This window comes from Bos javanicus, chromosome 10 (assembly GCF_032452875.1).
Source record: "Bos javanicus breed banteng chromosome 10, ARS-OSU_banteng_1.0, whole genome shotgun sequence".
NCBI lineage: Eukaryota > Metazoa > Chordata > Mammalia > Artiodactyla > Bovidae > Bos > Bos javanicus.
Genome location: NC_083877.1, coordinates 61,235,809 through 61,256,579, shown reverse-complemented (window position 1 = coordinate 61,256,579; position 20,771 = coordinate 61,235,809). Strand labels below are relative to the sequence as shown.

The following is a 20,771-nucleotide window of genomic DNA, read 5'->3' as shown; positions in this document are numbered from 1 at the left end:
ATATAGTAGTATGTATCTCTTAATCCTCTGTTTTATCTTGTCCCTCCCCACTTCCCTCTCTCACTTGTAACCTCTCTTTTGTTCTCTGTATCTGTGCATCTGCTTCTGTTTTGTTATATTCATTCGGTGTTTTACATTTCACATATAAATGATAACATACCGTACTTGTCTTTCTCTAAATTACATCACTTAATATGATAATCTTGAGGTCCAGCCATGCTGTTGGAAATGGCAGAATTTCATTCTTTTATGGCTGACTAATATTCTATTTTATTTCTATACCACATCTTCTTTCTCCATTCATCATCATACTTTAGAACATTTCAGAACCAAACCCCATGTGTCACATTTAATTTATAAATTAAATTAATTCTAAAATTAGTCAATTTGGAAGTGCTGGGTTAAACTAAGTAAAAATAGTTCCCTTCTTGCAGGACTTTCAAGAGCTAATATGCTAACACATCCAGTGCCTCTTTAAGACGAGGACGTAGTATATGAATTTCCAATAGCCTACTGACCATGAAAACTTCATTTCGTGGAAACTCCATGGGACTAATGTTCTATGAAAAGTACTTTGGCACATCATCTGGACCACAAAGTCCCATATATTTGTTCAATATACACTTATAAACCAAAAACAGCACAGACTCTCTAGAGGCCATCACTACCAGGGAACATAAACACTAAGTATTTTCAAGGACTCTCAATTGAGCATGTAAAAGTGGTAGGGTCTCTAGACTGCTATTCATAGGATTAAGCTAAAACAGTTTCAGAAATAGACCAGTCCACCCACTAGTTTATATATACAAAGGAGAATATTTTAAAACCCCAATACCATGCCTCATATAGAAATTGTGCAGAAGCACAGTTCAGCAGAATAGAAAGGTATCACAGAGAGATTTGAAATAGACCTTTCCTTCTTTGGAGTTAAGCAAATTGACATCATGCCCCCCTCCTCTTCTCTCCTAGGTGGTCTCCAAACACTGAAAATCTGGCATAGCAGGGATCTCCTAAGGGTGATGGTTTCTTCCCTTTTCCCCTGGTACCTTCTAGCCTCTGCATCTTTGTACTATCTCTTCCCTTCATCTGTAGCACTTTCCCTCATCTACACTGTCTAATTACATCTTTGCTCTGCTTGATTTTTTAACTCTTTCTGCATTTCTATCTTTCCGAAAAATTATTTTAAGTCCCTGATGACAAGAGCCATATACTTCCCTTCTGATTCCATTGCAGTACCTAGCTAAGGGCTGAACATTTATGAAATATTTCTTATCACTGTTATATCTAATTGACATGACTACAAGACATTTCATTTATCACTTATATTTGAACAAAACTCCACTGAAAAATTGGACTCTGATCTGAGGTCTCTAACTCTTTTTTTTTTTAATTGGTTTACTTTTACACATCAACCCAGGCTGTGATTCTCTAAGATGCTGCTTTCTTAAAAGTTGAAAAACAGCAGCAGGAAGAAAGAAAACTGGAGACATAATAGAGACAGCATATTAAAAAGCAGAGACATTACTTTTCTGTTTTGTTATATTCATTTGGTTTTTTACATTTCACATATAAATGATAACATTTATCATTTATAAAAGGTCTGTCTAGTCAAGGCTATGGTTTTTCCAGTGGTCATGTATGGATGTGAGAGTTGGACTATAAGAAAAGCTGAGCACCGAAGAACTGATGCTTTTGAACTGTGGTGTTGGAGAAGACTCTTGAGAGTTCCTTGGACTGCAAGGAGATCCAACCAGTCCATTCTGAAGGAGATCAGCCCTGGGTGTTCATTGGAAGGACTGATGTTGAAGCTGAAACTCCAATACTTTGGCCACCTGATGCAAAGAGCTAACTCATTTGAAAAGACCCTGATGCTGGGAAAGATTGAGGGCAGGAGGAGAAGGGGACGAGAGAGGATGAGATGGTTGGATGGCATCACTGACTCAAAGGACAGAACTCCAGGAGTTGGTGATGGACAGGGAGGCCTGGCATGCTGCGGTTCATGGGGTCGCAAAGAGTCGGACACGACTGAGCGACTGAACTGAACTGAGTCACATGTAGCTATTAGCTGACCTCAACTAAGATGTGGCATAATATATATATTAGAGTTCAAAGATTTAGTATGGAAAAAAGAATGCTAGATATTTCATAATTTTTTAATACTGAGTACCTATTAAAATAAAATGTTGGATATATTGGGCTAATTAAAATATTAATTTTACCCATTTGCCTTTACTTTTTCAGGTGGCTACTAGAAAAGTTAAAATTATACATGTGGCTTGCATTATATTTCTATTAGTCAGTGCTGCTCTAGTATTTTGAGCATCCAAAAACAGAAAAGTGGTCCAAATATTAAATGCGGCTATTAACTGATAAAAACTCGCTTCACAGGAGACTGCACAGACTGCATGATGTATGATACGCATCCACAACAAGCTGGAGGACACTGTGGACCATGAATGTCTAATGCCTGGAAACTGGCTGGCCAGATACTCGGACATGGTTCACAGGAGAGGCTGTTACCACGCCAAAGTTAGTTTGACTCTGGCAATTTATTGTGGAAAAAAAAAAGTGCATGAATGTTTCCTAACAACTAGCTGTGGGCCAGTGCAGGAGAAAGCTGATGTGGAGTGAGCTTAGATCTTTCTCAAAGGGATTGCCTGAGGCAGCAAAGAGGCCTCAAATGGCTGGAGATACCAGTGGATGCTCTAGGTTCAGAAGAGAGAGGCCATATGTGGAATCTAAAATACAAAATACATCAACATAGCTATGAACGAAAAACAGACTCAGACTGGTGGTTGCCAAGGGAAAGGGGATAAGGGAGGGAAGGAATAGGAGTTTGGGATTAGCAGAAGCAAACTATTATATATAGTAGGGATAAACAAGGTCCTACCTAGCCCAGGGAACTATATTCAAACATCCTGTGACAAACCATAATGGAAAAGAATATGAAAAAGTGTGTGTGTATACACACACACACACACACACACACACACACATATATACACACACACTTTCACTCTGTGTGTGTGTAACTCAGTCACACTGCTGTGTAGATGAAATTAACACATTATAAATCAAATATACTTTAATAAATTTTTTTTAAAAAAAGAATAACATAGATGCCCTTGCTCATAGTGAGATACCCACCAGGGAGAAAGCCTGAAAAGGACCAAAAGATTTCAACCCTCAGCAAGGAGAAAACTAACCACTAAGTGGACTGAAAGGGATGGTGCATGGGAAACAAAAATTAAACTGCTTTAGGATTGCACCCCACCAGTCCTGTTGGTCATTCCAAGTGTGTGCATGGTATGGTAGCATGTGCTTCCTATGTGCACACAATTCCTAAACCATGGAAACTGAATATCTACATCAACAGATGTATTTCCTGAAACTATTCTAGGAAAATCAAGTGTATTCAATGAGCCACCAACTGCCAAATATTGCAATACCACTTCAGATGCACAGTAACATTAAATGCATTCTGCCTCTGCTATCTACACATTAGTATTTACTTTCCATTAAGACTAAATACCAAAAGCTAGGCTTGCAGAGGTCTTCTTGTTACCTTTATAGAGAAAAGAAAACAAGCAGAGTTTACAGAGCTCTGATCTCCAAAGACACTTTGAGAATAGGAATCAGCCTATGGCATATACTCTGGGAACTTTAATAATAGCCACCTAAAGTGTAAAATCCAATGGACTAGTTCCAAATTGGGAAAGGAGTACGTCAGGGCTGTATATTGTCACTGTGCTTATTTAACTTATATGCATAGGACATTATGCGAAATGCCAGGCTGGATGAAGCACAAGCTGGAATCAAGACTGCCAGGAGAAATATCAATAACCTCACATATGCAGATGACATCACCCTTATGACAGAAAGTGAAGAGGTACTGAAGAGTCTCTTGATGAAAGTGAAAGAAGAGAGTGAAAAAGCTGGCTTGAAACTCAACATTCGAAAAACTAAGACCATGGCATCCAGTCCCATCACTTCATGGCAAATAAATGGGGAAGTGATGGAAACCATGACAGACTTTATTTTCTTGGGCTCCAAACTCACTGCAGATGGTGACTGCAGCCATTAAATTAAAAGACGCTTGCTCCTTGGAAGAAAAGTTATGACAAACCTAGATAGCATATTCAAAAGCAGAGACATTACTTTGCCAACAAAGGTCTGTCTAGTCAAAGCTATGGTTTTTCTAGTAGTCATGTATGGATGTGAGATTTGGACCATAAAGCTGAGCACTGAAGAATTGATGCTTTTGAACTGTGGGGTTGGAGAAGACTCTTGAGAGTCCCTTGGACTGCAAGGAGATCCAACCAGTCCATCCTAAAGGAAATCAGTCCTGAATATTCATTGGAAGGACTGATGCTGAAGCTGAATCTCTAATACTTTGGCCACCTGATGTGAAGAACTGACTTATTGGAAAAGACTCTGATGCTGGGCAAGATTGAAAGCAGGGGGAGGAAGGGTAACAGAGGATGAGATGTTTGGATGGCATCAGCAAGTCGATGGACATGCTCTGGGAGTTGGTGATGGACAGGGAAGCCTGGCATGCTGCAGTTCATGGTGTCGCAAAGAGTTGGACACAACTGAGTGACTGAACTGACTCAAAGTGTAAAATTATGTAAAATTAGTATCATAAATGCAGCTCTGTAAAACTTACTTCCAAATGAGGTTGGGGGTGGGGTGGGAGTAGAAAATAATTAACATTTCATCAATACCTTCTAGAAGAGCTTTGGTGAAAAAAAGCACAAGAAAATCATGTCTTGATTCCATGATGCTATATCTAGACAACCCTCTGAGGTCATGATTCTACTTTCTTTTAAAGAGGCAAATGCTTCTGAAATGCACCTCTTGGTTATTATGTATTTGGATCACTACATGTTAGTCTTTCCCATTCTATAGACACATTGAAGACACTACTTTTCTGGCTTAACAAATAAAGGCTAACCAACTACGTTCAGGATAGTTTTTTGAATTTTGTTCAGTGAAGCATTAAAAAAGATCCCCATACAAAATCATCATTTGTGAATCATCAGAGAAACTAAGTTATGAAAATAACAGTTTCTCATATATCAACCATGCATAAGAGAATGAAGAATTACCACCAACCTACCTATCCTCCATTCTATTCTTCAACTACTGGAGAAAACAAAAACCAAATGCCTTTTCTGGCTCCACTAAATCTAGAATCCCTCAAAAGAGCAAGGATGACGCCCAGACTTAGTTCACCTTCCACTGCCATGCTTCTCTGATGGACTATGAAGTACTGCCATTCTTTCATTCTTATTCTACTCTATATTTGACCTCCACTGTTCCTTTTTCTTAAGGCTAGTGGCTCAGTAAAATTAGTATACATTTTCTACTATTAGCCAGCAGAACAGCCAACAGACCTTCTTGATTTGGCAAAAATCCAAGTACTGTCTTCACAGTCTGGACTTGGGTAGGAAATTAGCATTGAACAAATGATTCAGGATTTTGAAGAATTCTTGTCCATGCTTACATTCAGACAGTACATAATGAAGACCTCTAGATGGAGTAATGAAAGAAAACTTCTTATTATTAGAATTTATGCTTCCAAAAGGCTTCACACTCTGGCTCACATAAAGTCTGACATTAAAATATTGATCTAATTCTATAGGCTTTAAGAATCATGCAAGGTAATTCTTTTCACTGCTTTTTAATCAATTTTTGACACCAAATATCTAATGTGTTTAACTATTGACTGTCGTCACTAGAGCTGACACTATTTTAGGCTAAAAACTAAAATGAGTCTCATAAAGGAGAAAAAAGAAATGGTCACATACTCATTTGAATGAACTGCCGACTCTGTAAAGGTAATTCCAAAAAAGAGTTTCCGAATATGGCTTAAACATTTGTAATACTGTAGGAAAACTATATAACCTTCCATGGTAACTGCACTAAATGACAATATTCATTTTCTATGTCTATATTTAAGAATGTTGGTTCAGTCATTTGGAGTCAATTTATATGTACTGCAAACAGACAGGAATCATCTTCTCTCCAAGAATGGATTATTATATTTAAAACATCAAAATCAATCAAACAGAGAAATAGCCCCAAACCCTGCATTACACACACCCAAGCAATACTCAAGATTCCTTTCTCTTGGCTTTTAAAATGATTTAAAAGCAACTTAGCTCAACTCTCCCTCCAGAGAGGAAAACTACCTACCTAGCCAAATTTCTTGAAGGGCTTTTTCCTCCACCTAATCTATAACTTTCACGCTAAAACTCTTAATTCTAGATTTCTACTTATAATTTCTCAGAAAATTTTCTGTGCTTACTAATGACCTCTTCCCAAGTAAAACCCACACATGGCACAGTGGTTATGTACATAGGCTTATGAGCCAGACTTAACTGGGTTTAGCTTTTGACTGTATCACTTACAAGCTATCAGACCTTGGGCAAGCTCTTTGACCTCCCTTTGCCTCTGTTTGCTCCTCTAGAAAATGGGACTCGTCTTAGGCCTTTTCTCATCAGGTTGTTGCCATAGTCAAGTGTTAGACTTGAACAGTCTATTCTGTTTCTTGAAGTCCTCCTCGCGTGCTCAGCGCTCTGTTGTTTCTCCTGGCTCTCTTCGGGTTTTCTCAGCGTCTGTGTTTTGTTCTCTTCTTCTGTGGGCTTGTTCATCATTAACCCCTCCCCATCTCCAAGTTCAGGTCTATCTCCAACATTCTTCTCTCTTTTTTCATTACCTTGAGAAGTCTCATCCACTTCCTTGATTTACTGGATTTACTAGAAGAGCATTTAGCAAGATTTTAAATAGCCTGCATTCTGAGACAAGAGGGCAAGAGAAAGTGATTCCAACAGTCTTGTTGGCAGTAACTATGGCAATACACAACCAGCTTATGTTGTCATTGCCAAAACAGGCACTGACCTCATTTCAGGATTCTAATAACAAACGTGAACATATGATACCACTGAGCTTAGGCAAGGATAAGTTTTATTAGTTCCTCAAGACCCAAGCAGAGAGAGGGCAAGAATGAGGCAGAGGGGCAATCAGGAAAATCATATATCTGAATTTACAGAAAAAAATATATAAGAGGAAGAATAATGAAAGAAACTTGGGGTGTGAAAGAAAACGCAAAGAGATGCAACCTTTGAAACAGAATGTAGTACAAGGTGGCAAACTCAAATGCCCACAGGGGCTAAAGGTAAGCTAAATGAACAAAGTGAGCAGGATGGATGACATCCTGGGAGTGGTAGGGACTGCGGCAAACTGAAGACTATAAATAAAGCTACTCTAATTCAGTTTTTAAAATTTCAACATTACAGGCCAAACAAGTCATAGGCCTCTACTTTTCTTCCTCTGAATGTAAACAGGCAAGAGTATCATTATCACCCGCCCAGTTGGACTGATTGGCAAAAAATTTCTTATAAAAAATATTCACTTTACTGGCTTAAAGCTACAAGTGAGACAAATTTTGCTTCATAGTCTGACTGCACTGGTTGAATGAATGTTATGATTTGTAATCCAAGCATGGATCCACTGCTTGTCTCCATTACAAACCAAAACAGTATGTTCATGGATTCTTAAGATTCACTTACTGACTTAAAGTGATCTAAATCCTGCCAGTATCACCCCTCAAAAATATTCTACATCTAGATGGCGAATATATCTTCAATATAAGTCAAAGAGTTATCTTCAACTCTCTGAAGTAGTTGCAGATAAAGTTCCAAGCTCTCCCAGAACAAAGATGCTTATCCTGAGACGTGCTTGTAACTGACATTAGAAATGTTGCCTTCCCTGTGTATTACATCATGATAAGACATTATTTGTTTATTGCCACCTGGCTTAGGTCAAAACATATCTTCTTTTCTGCATCTTTCCCAACTTAAAAATGACAGTCATTTGACCCTGAAAGACCAAACTTCTGAAAGATGGGGCCAAATTCAATTAGGCATCGGCACTGTTAGCTCTGCTTAAAATGAAACCAATGAAAAATAATAGGATTGACCACAAGTAGGCAAGAAGTAATTCCTTTCAGGGGATACTTGCACACTATCTGATAATCATATCTCCAGGTGGTTTTCTGGTGCTTCAAAATAATTTCAGTTCAACATTTACTGGCCATACACTATGCATCAGGCATTGAGTTTGGATTGGAAATCTAAGAGATGATGAAACCACAGCTGCTGCTGAAGAGCTTATAATCTAGTGGGAGAGTGGGATGTGGAAATGAGCTATTTCAATACAATGTGCTGCTGCTGCTGCTGCTGCTGCTGCTGCCAAGTCGCTTCAGTCGTGTCCGACTCTGTGCGACCCCATAGACGGCAGCCCACCAGGCTCCCCCGTCCCTGGGATCCTCCAGGCAAGAACACTGGAGTGGGTTGCCATTTCCTTCTCCAATGCATGAATGAAAAGTGAAAGTGAAGACACTTGGTCGTGTAACTGCTATCAAAAGAGGTGTGGAGAGTGTGCTCAGGGAGAATGCAGAAGCAGACCCGGGCTCAGTCTCCAGAAAGAAGGAAAGGAAATCAGTAAAGACTTTCTGGAAGTTCATTTTGAAAAGTAAAGAGCCATATTCCAATGAAAACATAATGGAACTAGCCTAAGTAGTTACACAACTTAACAAGTATACTGACCCACCATCTGAAGTAACAGCGAATACTTTCCTAGGCTTCAGGATGGATTTGTGCTGACTCAGTCTGACACTTTCATTAATCACTCTTGAAATCACAAGCATTCATTTGAATAAAAGGATACATTGCCTCTAATTCTTTAGAGAGGTAAGTAGACAACTTCCATAACAACAGAAAACAGCGAAGACTATAAATGGAAATATAATCCTGGAATCAAAGAAACCCCCCTCTCCCATATGGTAAGGGAAATTACACTCATATTTCCCTTCTCCCTTTGAAGGTTTGAGATTATCCTCAGGTGAAACAGGCAAAGGGTAATGAGCATCTTGATGAAGGTGAAGAGGAGAGTGAAAAAGTTGGCTTCAAACTCAACATTCAGAAAACTAAGATCATGGCATCCGGTACCATCATTTCATGGCAAATAGATGGGGAAACAATGGAAACAGTGAGAGACTTTATTTTCTTAGGCTCCAAAATCACTGCAGATGGTAATTGCAGCCATGAAATTAAAAGACACTTGCTCCTTGGAAGAAAAGCTATGACCAACCTAGATAGCATATTAAAAAGCAGAGATGTTACTTTGCTAACAAAGGTCCATCTAGTCAAAGCTATGGTTTTTCCAGTAGTCATGTATGGATGTGAGAATTGGACCATAAAGAAGGCTGAGCACCCAAGAACTGGTGCTTTTGAACTGTGGTTTTGGAGAAGACTCTTGAAAGTCCCTTGGACTGCAAAGAGATCAAACCAGTCAATCCTAAAGGAAATCAGTCCTGAATATTCATTGGAAGGATTGATGCTGAAACTGAAGCTCCAATACTTTTGCCACCTGATGTGAAGAGTTGACTCATTAGAAAAGACCCTGATTCCAGGCAAGACTGAAGGCAGGAGGAGAAGAAGACCACAGAGGATGAGATGGTTAGATGGCATCACCAACTCAACGGACATGAGTTTGAGCAGGCTCCAGGAAATGGTGAAGGACAGGGAGGCCTGGCGTGCTACAGTCCATGGGGTCGCAAAGTGTCAGACATGACTGAGCTACTGAACAACAGCAGCAGCAATGATTAAAAAGAACCTTTTCCTCCCCATTCTCCACAACCACAAATGCCTGAAAATCTGCCATTCAAGGGTCAATTTGATTTAGATGACCACTGTGAAGTTTCTTTGGGGCCAACATGTATTTATACCTAAGTGCAAATTTTAGGATACCTTTATCATGGAGGAGAGCAGTTAAAGACACGCCAAAATTTGGAAATATCCCTAAGTAAATATGCCAGTTTTCATGACTAGTTTAGCAACTTAATCCATTCACATCATTGCTTAATCTTGGTCAAAGAAATAACTATAGTTGGTCAAATAGTTTTAGACTGTGTTCTCAATATCTATAACTATGGGTATCAGTATTCTTTGCCATAAATTCCTAGAGGTAAAATGCCCTGTAACTTCATTCTATCAGTGATTTTTCTAAAACAAATTAAGTCCACTTTTATCACTTGTTGAATTATTTTCACACATTGCTCAAGTTACATGTTAAGAAGTTTTAATCTCAACAGTTTAAATCCTATATCATTGTCACTGAGTAAAATAATAAGGCCACAGAATGATACTACCTAATCAAAACAGTTGTCTTTGTTACTCTTGAGACTATTAGCTATACATTAGCTCCAAGTCAATAAAAATACATCAAACTGTAAAAAAGAAGCAGTTTTAAAGAGGGACTCCAAAATGATGCCAAGTACAATGGAAAGGCCAAGAGTGCACAGTGTCTCATATATCTAGACCATGTGGTGGCCTTGTGAACAGAAATTCAATATAATTTATCCAGTAATAGTAGAGTTACTTGCTAAAACAGGAATTGCTACTTCATCAGCAAAGAACTGAATTTAGACAAACTCGTAAAAATGGAAATAGAAAACAATTTCTCACATACCACCCTCTACTCTTTGTTTTTAAATAACATATAGTCAACACTTGCAACTGAATCTTCACTTTCCATCTTAGAATAAAATGATCTTTATACAACTTTGGAGAAAAGTGATGATTGCAGTTTAAAATGTTCATGAATATTTTTCATAGGGTATTTTTCAAGAGTATTTTTGCCATTTGATATGAAATGAATCTCCTCAACCTTCACTATAAAACTAGGAATGATGAGACCGTGCCTATCAAGGTAGAGAAACATGATCAACAAAGCAAAAGTCAGGGGATTGCACATCTACATATATCTCAATGTCATGTTTGCATGGATAGGTAGGCAAAGCAGGTAGAAATCTTTTTCAATTAAGAGCAGCAGTATACTTGAAAACAGAAAAGCCACATTCAAATTAAAGCTGCTTATTATATGTGTGTGTGTCCTTAGGCAGCTTCCTTGACCACCCAGAGCCTTGATCATCTCACACGGCAAAATGAGGATGAATATACACAACGTCAATGAGCCACAATGAGTACTGAATAAATCACAGCTGTGAAAGCACAGTTTCTCGGCAATTAATATTTCTAGTGAACTTTGAATGCTAAGCTTGTATGCCACTATAGCCAGTAGGTCCCAAGAGATCTTTAGGTGTAATTTTTGTTTCATTCTGGATGTTTCCCATTTCCACACAGTTGTTTTGTTTGGAGCCACTTCCCTAACTTACTAGGATAATAATGAGCTCAATCCTTACTCTATGGAAAATTTTCTTCTTTTAATCTTGATGCCAACTGGTACTTATGCATAGGCTCACTACTGAGTCCTGCAGTCCAGACAAGAATTACTGAACAACATGCAGAGGCTTGGGGCCACTCTCGTATCATCCTAGGAACCTTCCCAATGACAATTCAGAAACCTCATCAAAGCTCAGCAAAATTCACGAAGCAGCTGCAAGAAGGCAAATGCTTGCTGAAATCAATCATCGCTTCAGCCACCAGAACATCTTTACGCCGATACATTTTAAAAAATTACCTCTTTCACACTGGGGTCCAGTAAAGCCGTAAGTGCACGCACATCGATTCGGGGCCACGCACCTGCCTCCGTTAAGACAGCCACTTTCACAGACGGCTGTAAAATAAGGAGAGAGAAGCTGAGAAACTTCACCTGAGTAGATGCTAATAAAGTAACACTGACTGTTCCCTGAAAGGACGACAATAAAAAAAAAAATCTAAATAGTCACTGTGGTATTTGTTTTAAACATTTATTGTACAGTTCCAGTTTCCTGGATATCCCTCAGTCAACTCAGGTAAAACTACCTGGAATAGGTGCGTATATACCTGTGTTAATGTTGGCAGTTTCATTCTGGAAAACATCTGAGCAATGCTTTTCAGTTCCGTATCTACAATGGTGGTTTATAAGAGACAACCCTGATGAGAACTGCATTTTACAAGCTGATTCTTTTGCTTATGATTTATGTTTCATTTCCAGACAGTTTTCATGAGGGAAAACACTGGCCATCTTTACAAAAATGCAGCATGTTAAATCACACTGCCAACGACAAAACACTACTATTAACTGCCAACGACAAAACACAAATACTGACACTCAGTAATTTATGTACCATAATGAAGATCCAAATGAGTGTTACAAGAGAATCTCTGGAAAATACTGGTAAGATAAGTCCAGAGATCCTTGAGGGAGGGACATTTTACTTGTCAAGAAAGACATTAAAATAAGACTTGAAAGCTCATTCCCTGAATAACTCTTCTCTGTACAACTTCCTGCAACTCACTCAAGCATAGCCTCTTCCTAGGCATCTTTATCCACAGGTGGTAGGCTGTCCCTGCCAAATTTGCCAGTCCCACCCACCCTTCAAAGCCCAGCTCAAACCTCACTCCTCCAAGAGGCTTCCCTAACACCTCCATTTACATCAATTCCCCCTTCATATATTCCCCGTACACTTTCCTATACCCTGTGGCAGTCATGCAGTTGAGCTACTCAGATCTCCTTCCAAGAAAACCTACTGTGAGGAGCTTAGTTGGCTGATCTGCTACTATGTTCATGCCAACGACCTGGTGGGGACCACTCAGCAACTAAAGCGTCGTGGAGACTGGACATTTCTGCCCATCATGAAGCTACTGTGATGGGCAGTCTTGATTCTGGACTCCCTATCAGCCTGCCCAAAGCTTTCTTGGAGGTTGCGCTACAGTCTGAGTCTTCTTTTGCACAATTGTGATAGTCTTTCCTTCCCTCTCTCCTTGCACAGGGGTGTGATCTGCATCACAGTCTGAAGGTTAGGCTTTTCCCTAATAAATCTCTTGGGCATCTAATTCTATCTCAACATCCATTGGGATCAGTGTACTTGGACCGAGACAACCCATTACAGCCACAAGTCAAGGCAGTAGTCCATTTACCATCACAAAATTAGAGAGGTTTATGTATGTCCACTGTTCTAATTTGCTTCTTAATTTATAGTCAGGTAATAATTATGAGATTTTAAGCAGAAAAGAAATTTTGAGATTGCCTAAGCCAACCCTCCCAGTTTACAGATTAGGAAACTTCAGTCTAGGGAAGATTTTCGAAATCTACAGGTGTTACCTGAGTGCCTGTTGTACACTGGGCTCTGCCCCTCCAGGTGTATAAAAGGGAACAGGAGGATGACCGTGGCTCCTTCTGATCCCCTTTCTGAAAATGCCTTTAAATCCACCCCCATCCCACCATCTCTGGAGCCGCAGCCTTAGTACTAGTCTTCCTGCTTCCTGTTCCTTCTCCCTCAAGTTGAACCCCTGCAGTGTGGCCACAGAGATCTTCCTCATTGTAAACTGTTGTGAGTGAAGTATATAAGGCCAGTATTTCACAGCATTAAAAGCCTGGGCTGTGAAGTTAGACTGCATGGGTTCAAATCCCAACTCTGCTGATTACTCCCTGTATAGCTTTAGGCAAGTCACTGAAGTCCCTGTACCCCAGCATCTTCATTTCATGTAGGTATTAATAATAAAGGCCTCTTCCTGTAAGTGCTATTGTTATATCAAATGAGTTAATACATGTAAAGAGTCTGAATGTGTGCCGAGCATATGGTAAACAGAGTAAACAGCTCAATAGATGAATGTTGTTGGTTACTATTCTCTCACTTCCATCCCCTGCATGACTGCATGGTTCTATTTTGGATGAGAACATGTTTGGAGAAGCATAAAGGCTCTCCAAACCTGGCCCATGACTTCTATTCCAACCTTAGCTCCCTTCCCATCACTCCCCTCGGCACTTAAGTCCTAGCAATACCAAAGCCTGGCATCCCATGCTAGTCATGTTCTAGGCTTTGGCTTATGCTGAGCCAGCTGCCTAAAAGGCCCACCTCCCAACATCTGACAAAAGAACTCCTACCCGCCCCTTAACACTCAGCTAAAGGGTCTCCCAGGTAGGGAGGCTGTCCTACCTCTTCTCCCTCCATACTATTGCTGGGGGCTGTCAAAGATTTAACCCCCATTCTTACTTATATCATAGTGTACAGACAGTCAGGAGGGTATTAAATAAACTTTGGTTTACTTATCATAGCATTATTCATCATAGCAAATACATACACATGGGCGAAAATTGGAAACAACGTGAATAATGTTCATCATTAAGGATGCAATAAACAAACAGTAAAACCTCTATACAACAGACTATTATGCAACCATTAAAAATATTTTTAAAACATTCAATAAAATGGAACTAACTTCTAATAAAATATTAAGTAAAAAAGTTATATGAAAAATTATGCATACAGTGAGAGCTCATGTACCAAATATGCATTAAAAGACTAGAAGATAACATCTGGAAAGGTGGGATTGTGGAAATTTTTACTTTTTATATATTTAAGCTTTTCAAATTTTCTTCAGGGTATTCTTAGTATAGTAAAAAATAAGTTCTTTAGAGGAATTTTCATCTCTGCAAAGCACTGGGACTGATACACAGTAGTCACACAATAAACAGTGTTTATGCCTAAACCAACACACTGAGCAGCAGTGTGAGAAGTGTTATAATAGCAGAGTCCAGACTAGGAAACTAGAGAGACGCAGACACCATTAATCAAGAAAAAGAACATGTTTGGGGGGAAAGACGAGGCTGAGTTTTGAAATACCTTATTGAGGATGCTTCTCGAAAATCCAGGGGGAGATGCTGGGCAATCAAATGCAAGACATACATGTGGAATGAACAACAATTCTGCACCTTGGGTGGTGACTGCCAATCAGAAATGAGGTAAGCAGGGTGATGAAGGTAAATGAAAGAAAAATGAATCAAATAACCTGGTTCCAAGGTTCTAATCAGAGATTTGATATTCTGTGTGTTGGGGAAGTGATCTGTTCACCTGTAAGAGTTACTGGGCACCTGTAAAAATGCCATATCCTAGGCAGTCAAAGAAAAGCCACCATCACTTATCTCTGTATTCTTTTTGTTAATGTAGGTTAACATCTACACAGTTTACTTACGTTGTCCACAGTGAGTCCCTATGTATCCTTTCTGGCACAGACAATGATCATCACTGCAGCTACCTCCATTCATGCAGCGAATGTTACAATGTTGGACTTGAAAAGAAAGAAAAAAAGCACTGATTTATTTCTGCAACTTAAGTACATAGATCTCAACAGTTCACAGAAGTTGATCTGTAGTGATCTGAAGAGAAAATAAAATGGTTTATCAATAATCATAGATTTATGCAGAAATAACCTAATTGACAATGCTAAACATGTCATATTTTGTGTGCATAAAATCATTTACAGTTCAATGTAACTGTATCTTTCATACTGACTTTAAGAATGCTCAATGACTTCCCTAATTTAGCAGAACTTACCATTCAATGTCATTTCTGTAATTTACACCAAGAAAATAGCACCTTGAGGGACCAGATAAGGCAAGATTACAATAGCAATATTTTTCTTGTTAAAAGTTGCGGTGGTGGGTGGGCAGAAGACATTCAGAGTGACAATTTCCAAGAAAGATGTTAAAAGAAATTTAGGAGGCAGCAGAAAGAAGGGAAAAAAGACCTATAAGGGCACTTAATAACAAGACTGCATGATAATGAAGATAGCTGGACTTGGCTCAGAAAGAGCACCTTGTTTAAACTGTCACCTTAAACCACCTAAGACCTGCAGTGTCGTAAATCCACTCTTTATCACATTGTCACTTACAGAAGTGTGAGCGCTTCAACACCCAAGGCAGGAAGACCCCAGGCAGCAGGCTGACTTTGACTGAGACATGAGATGCTAGAGTTGGCCAGAGGGAAAGACGCCTGGGAGAGACAATGACAGCACAACATATGCCCTTGACTCCTTCAGTGCCGAGGCTGTCCCTGTTTCAGTAATTCAAACACTTTCCAAATCCCAGGCTGTTCCTTAGTCCTCTAGAAATAGTCAACTACCCTCCTTGGAGAAGACTAAAGGCTTGATTGAATTAATCATTCATCATTGTTGACACATCCCTATACAAGAAGGCCAGGATTGGGCCTGGAAATTTGGCTTACTCTGTCCTGTGGGAGTAAATTCCTGGAGAAAAAGCCTCAATAATTTCACGTAAAGAGAAGAGAACCCCCTTTTCTGTGTAAGAGCAGAAATCAGCTGCTTAGGCTTGCTCTTATGCTTAGGCTTTGTGGAGCACTGGGCCTCCATCTTCTCCCAGGAGCAGAGAGGAGGCTCCTCCCAGCAGGCTGCTTCTTCAGTACACTCTGCTAGGATGCTCAGTTCAGTATCACAAAGAGGCTGCTGATTTCAGGAGAAAGGACTATTTTTATAAAGAGCTACACAGCTCTCAGCACCACACAGGAAAAGGAAGGTGCCAGAACCCAATACACCCTATGCCCTCACGGAGTACCAAAGAGGTAAGTTGAGAGTGATGCACCTTTTCAACAACATGTCATGTACATCCTAAAACACCATCAAAGGCGCCCATCTCTACTGTACCAAGAACCCCCTCCATCTCAGCATTTAAGGCCCTCTTCTGGATGGTCGTATGGGTCTTTCAGGGCTCCTTTGCCTACCCCTGAAGAAGTTAAGTGAAGTGAAATCACTCAGTTGTGTCTGACTCTTTGTGACCCCGTGGACTGTAGCCCACCAGACTCCTCTATCCATGGGATTCTCCAGGCAAGAATACTGAAGTGGGTTGCATTTCCTTCTCCAGGGGATCTTTCCAACCCAGGGATCAAACCCAGGTCGCCTGCATTGCAGGCAGACACTTTAACCTCTGAGCCACCAAGGAAGTGGTGCCTACCCCTAATATGTTCCAATTAAACGCAGAGTTCCAAAAAAACAGCTAGAAGAGACAAGAAGGCCTTCTTCAGTGAAAAATACTTTAATAATAGAAGAAAACGGCTAAAGCAGAAAGACTAGAGATCTCTTCACGAAAATTGGAAACATCAAGGGACCATCCCACCCAAAGATGGGCACAATAAAGGATAAAAATGGTAGAGACCTAGTAGATGCTGAAGAGATCAAGAAGAGATGGAAACAATACAAGGAAGAACTATATTAAAAAAAGATCTTAATGAACCAGATTACTACGACAGTGAGGTTAGTCATCCAGAGTCAGATAGTCAGACGAAAGTCAAGTGGACCTTAGGAAGCACTGCTGTTAATAAAGCTAATGGATGTGATGAAATTCCAGCAGAACTATTCAAATCTCTAAATGATGATGTCATCAAGGTTTTGCATTCATTATGTCAGCAAATCTGGAAGACCCAGCAGTGGCCACAGGACTGGAAAAGGTCAACCCTCATCCCAATGCCCAAGAAGGGTAGTACCAAAGAATGTGCTAACCACCAGACAGTTGTACTCATCTCCCATGCTAGAAAGGTCATGCTTAAAATCTAGCACGCTAGGCTTCAGCATGATGCAGACCAAGAACTTCCAAAAGTCCAAGCTGGGTTTAGGAAAGGAAGAGGAATTAGAGATCAAATTGCCAACATTCGCTGGATTATAGAGAAAGCAAGGGGATTTCAGAAAAACATCTATCTCTGTTTCATTGACTATGCTAAAGCCTTTGATTGTGTGGATCATGACAAACTGTGGAAAGCTCTTAGAGAGATGGGAATACCAGATCACCTACCTGTCTCCTGCGAAACCTGTATGTGGGTCAAGAAGCAACAATTAGCACCCTGTAAAGAACAACTGGGACTTCCCGGTGGCTCAGATGGTAAAGCCTCTGTCTACAATGTGGGAGACCTGGGTTCGATCCCTGGGTCAGGAAGATGCCCTGGAAAAGGAAATGGCAATCCACTCCAGTACTATTGCCTGGAAAATCCCATGGACAAAGGAGCCTGGTAGGCTACAGTCCATGGGGTCGCAAAGAGTCGGACACGACTGAGCGACTTCACATTCACATAGAACAACTGACTGGTTCAAGATCAAGAAAGAAGTGTGACAGAGCTGTCTGTTGTCACCCTGTTTGTTTAACCTATACGCTGAGCACATCATAAGAAATACTAGACTGGATGAGTTACAAGATGGAATCAAGATAGGTGGGAGAAATAACAACCTCAGATATGAGGATGATGCCACTTTAATGGCAGAAAGTGAATAGGAACTAAAGAGCCTCTTGATGAGGGTGAAGGAGGAGAGTGAAAGAGCCAGCTTAAGACTAAATAGTAAAAAAACTAAGATCATGGCATCTGGCCCCCTTCAGTTCAGTTCAGTTCAGTTCAGTTCAGTCGCTTAGTCATGTCTGACTCTGCGACCCCATGAATTGCAGCATGCCAGGCCTCCCTGTCCATCACCAACTTCAGGAGTTCACCCAAACTCATGTCCATCGAGTCAGTGATGCCATCAGCCATCTCATCCTCTGTCATCCCCTTCTCCTCCTGCCCCTAGTCCCTCCCAGCATCAGAGTCTTTTCCAATGAGTCAACTCTTCACATGAGGTGGCCAAAGTATTGGAGTTTCAGCTTTAGCATCAGTCCTTCCAAAGAACACCCAGGACTGATCTCCTCTAGAATGGACTGGTTGGATCTCTTTGCAACCCAAGGGACTCTCAAGAGTCTTCTCCAACACCACAGTTCAAAAGCATCAATTCTTCGGCCCCCTTACTGCATGACAAATAGAAGGGGAAAAGGTGGAAGGAGTGACAGATTTTCTCTTCTTGCCCTCCAAAATCACTGCGGACGGTTACTGCAGCAGTGAAATCAGGATGATTGCTTTTGGCAGGAAAACGATGACAAACCTAGACAGTGTGCTGAAAAGCAGAGACATTACTCTGCCAACAAAGGTCCATATACTCAAGGTCTTCCCAGTGGTCATGTACTGTTATGAGAGCTGGACCATAAAGAAGGCAGAACACCAAAGAATTGATGCCTTCGAACTGCAATGCTGGAGGACTCCTGAAAGTCCCACAGACAGCAAGGATATCAAACCAGTCAATCTTAAGAGAGATCAACCCTGAATATTCACTGGAAGGACTAATGTTGAAGCTGAAGCTCCAGTATTTGGTCATCTGATGTGAACAGACAACTCATTGGAAAAGTCCCTGATGCTGGGAATGATTGAGGAGAGAAAGAAAAGAGGGCATCAGATGATGAGATGGCTGGATGGCATCACTGATGCAAAGAAAATGAACTTGGGCAAACTCCAGGAAATGGTGAGGGACAGGGAGGCCTGGCAAGCTGCTTTCCATGATGTTGCAAAAAGTCAGACATGACTGGACAACTGAACAATAACAACAACAATTTTTTCACAGGCTTCTTTATCAGTCATTCATTCACTCAACAAATATTTCGGAGTACCTACAAAGCGCTGTACCCAATACCTGGTACTACGTGCTAGTCTCTTCATGGAATCTCCTCTTTCATCCATCTTTTTGTCTTTGCCCTGAACTCTCAACCTCCAACATACAACTTACACAATGTTCTTACCAAATCCTGAAATCCTGTCTCCAAGGTCCATGGCAAATGTCTCTTCTTTCCTTTGATCTTTCCTGACTTCTATTTTCTCTTCCCTTCCCCACTAGATATGAACTCTCTTTCTTCTGACTCCAGAGTACTTTATACTTCTCTTCAGAAAGGTATGTTCTATAACAAACCTATTTTTAAGTTATTTCTCCTATCTGTAGCCCATTTGTTTAAAAACATCAAGCATCACAGGGTGGGGAGGGGGAAGCATCATGATAATTAATTATATCTCCATAAGTGCTCAGAGCATTCCCTGCCTGCTTGTAGGTGCTATATAAAACTCTGCCAAATTAATTTCTGTTTATTTAACTTGTGCTTCATGATAACGACACCACAAGCTATACTCAAACAAGAGACTGTGAAGTTGCCCATTGCGTCCTAAGCACTTACATAGCTCTGAGTGGGTTGCTATTAAAAATATTTTTATCTTTGTTTCCCCATATATAAAAGCAGAAATAACTTCTCTGTCAGAACATTGTTATAGAAATCAACCAACCCAGGAAATTGATTAAAACAGTTATTTTAGGCTCCTACAGTTCTATTAAAATGTCTTGGCCAAAATGTGTTTTCAAACTAAAAAACTATTTACAAGTATACAAAAGAAATGATTTGGTGAAAAACTTGGATAATATTCTAAGTAGGTCAGGAAAAGGTGTAAGTTGCTTTCAAATCTGAAGTTAAACTTAGCTTCATCCTATCTTAGCAAAACAGTGAGGATTGGGAAAAGCACAGGAAATGATGTCATCTGTCAAGCAGCAAAGGAACTCAACCCACAAACTGATTTCAATTAAAGTGGTTCATGCCAAGAGCTAATTTCCATTCCCACATGAGCAACAAAGCCATTTAGCTACTTTGAGATAAAAAAGCGAACAGTAGTTTAAACAGTGACTTTACATGAGTTTTTAAATTGAAAAACAGAATGAGTTCTTCTTTCTGGAAAGAATGATAAGTTTATATTTAAATGGAATATAATAAAAACCTCCCTGATACGTTCTTATATGTTTTTTCTACCCTATCTTTCAGGTAAACTTTTTCCAGCATAAAATATTCTTTCTCCTTTAAAAAATAAAAGCCCTTGATCAGACTTGGGAAACAATAAGGCACGGTTAGTCCATCGGCCCAAATAGACCAGTGAACCATGTATCCTTAGGCCAGAGGAGCAGGCTCAGCAACCGACTGCTGTTGTTGCTCAGGTGCTAAGTCGTATCTTATTCTTGGCGACCCCCTGGACTGTAGTAAGCATGTCAGGCTCCCCTGCCCTCCACTATCTCTTGGAGTTTGCTCAAATTCATGTCCATTGATAATAGGATTTTATTCACCTGCTTTGCCACAAACATGTTTACCAA

At 40.1% G+C, this 20,771-nt stretch overlaps 1 protein-coding gene across 2 annotated transcripts in view; it reads right to left on the bottom strand.

Annotated features, from left to right (window-relative positions):
• Positions 1-20,771, bottom strand: part of FBN1 (fibrillin 1) — a 264,553-nt gene that overhangs the window by 199,905 nt on the left and 43,877 nt on the right. For both annotated transcript variants that reach the window (XM_061428847.1, XM_061428846.1), the window contains exons 5-6: positions 14,985-15,080; positions 11,548-11,643 (exon numbers count right to left, since the gene is read on the bottom strand). In XM_061428847.1, the coding sequence (XP_061284831.1) occupies positions 11,548-11,643; positions 14,985-15,080 (192 nt within the window). The remainder of the gene's footprint in view (positions 1-11,547; positions 11,644-14,984; positions 15,081-20,771) is intronic.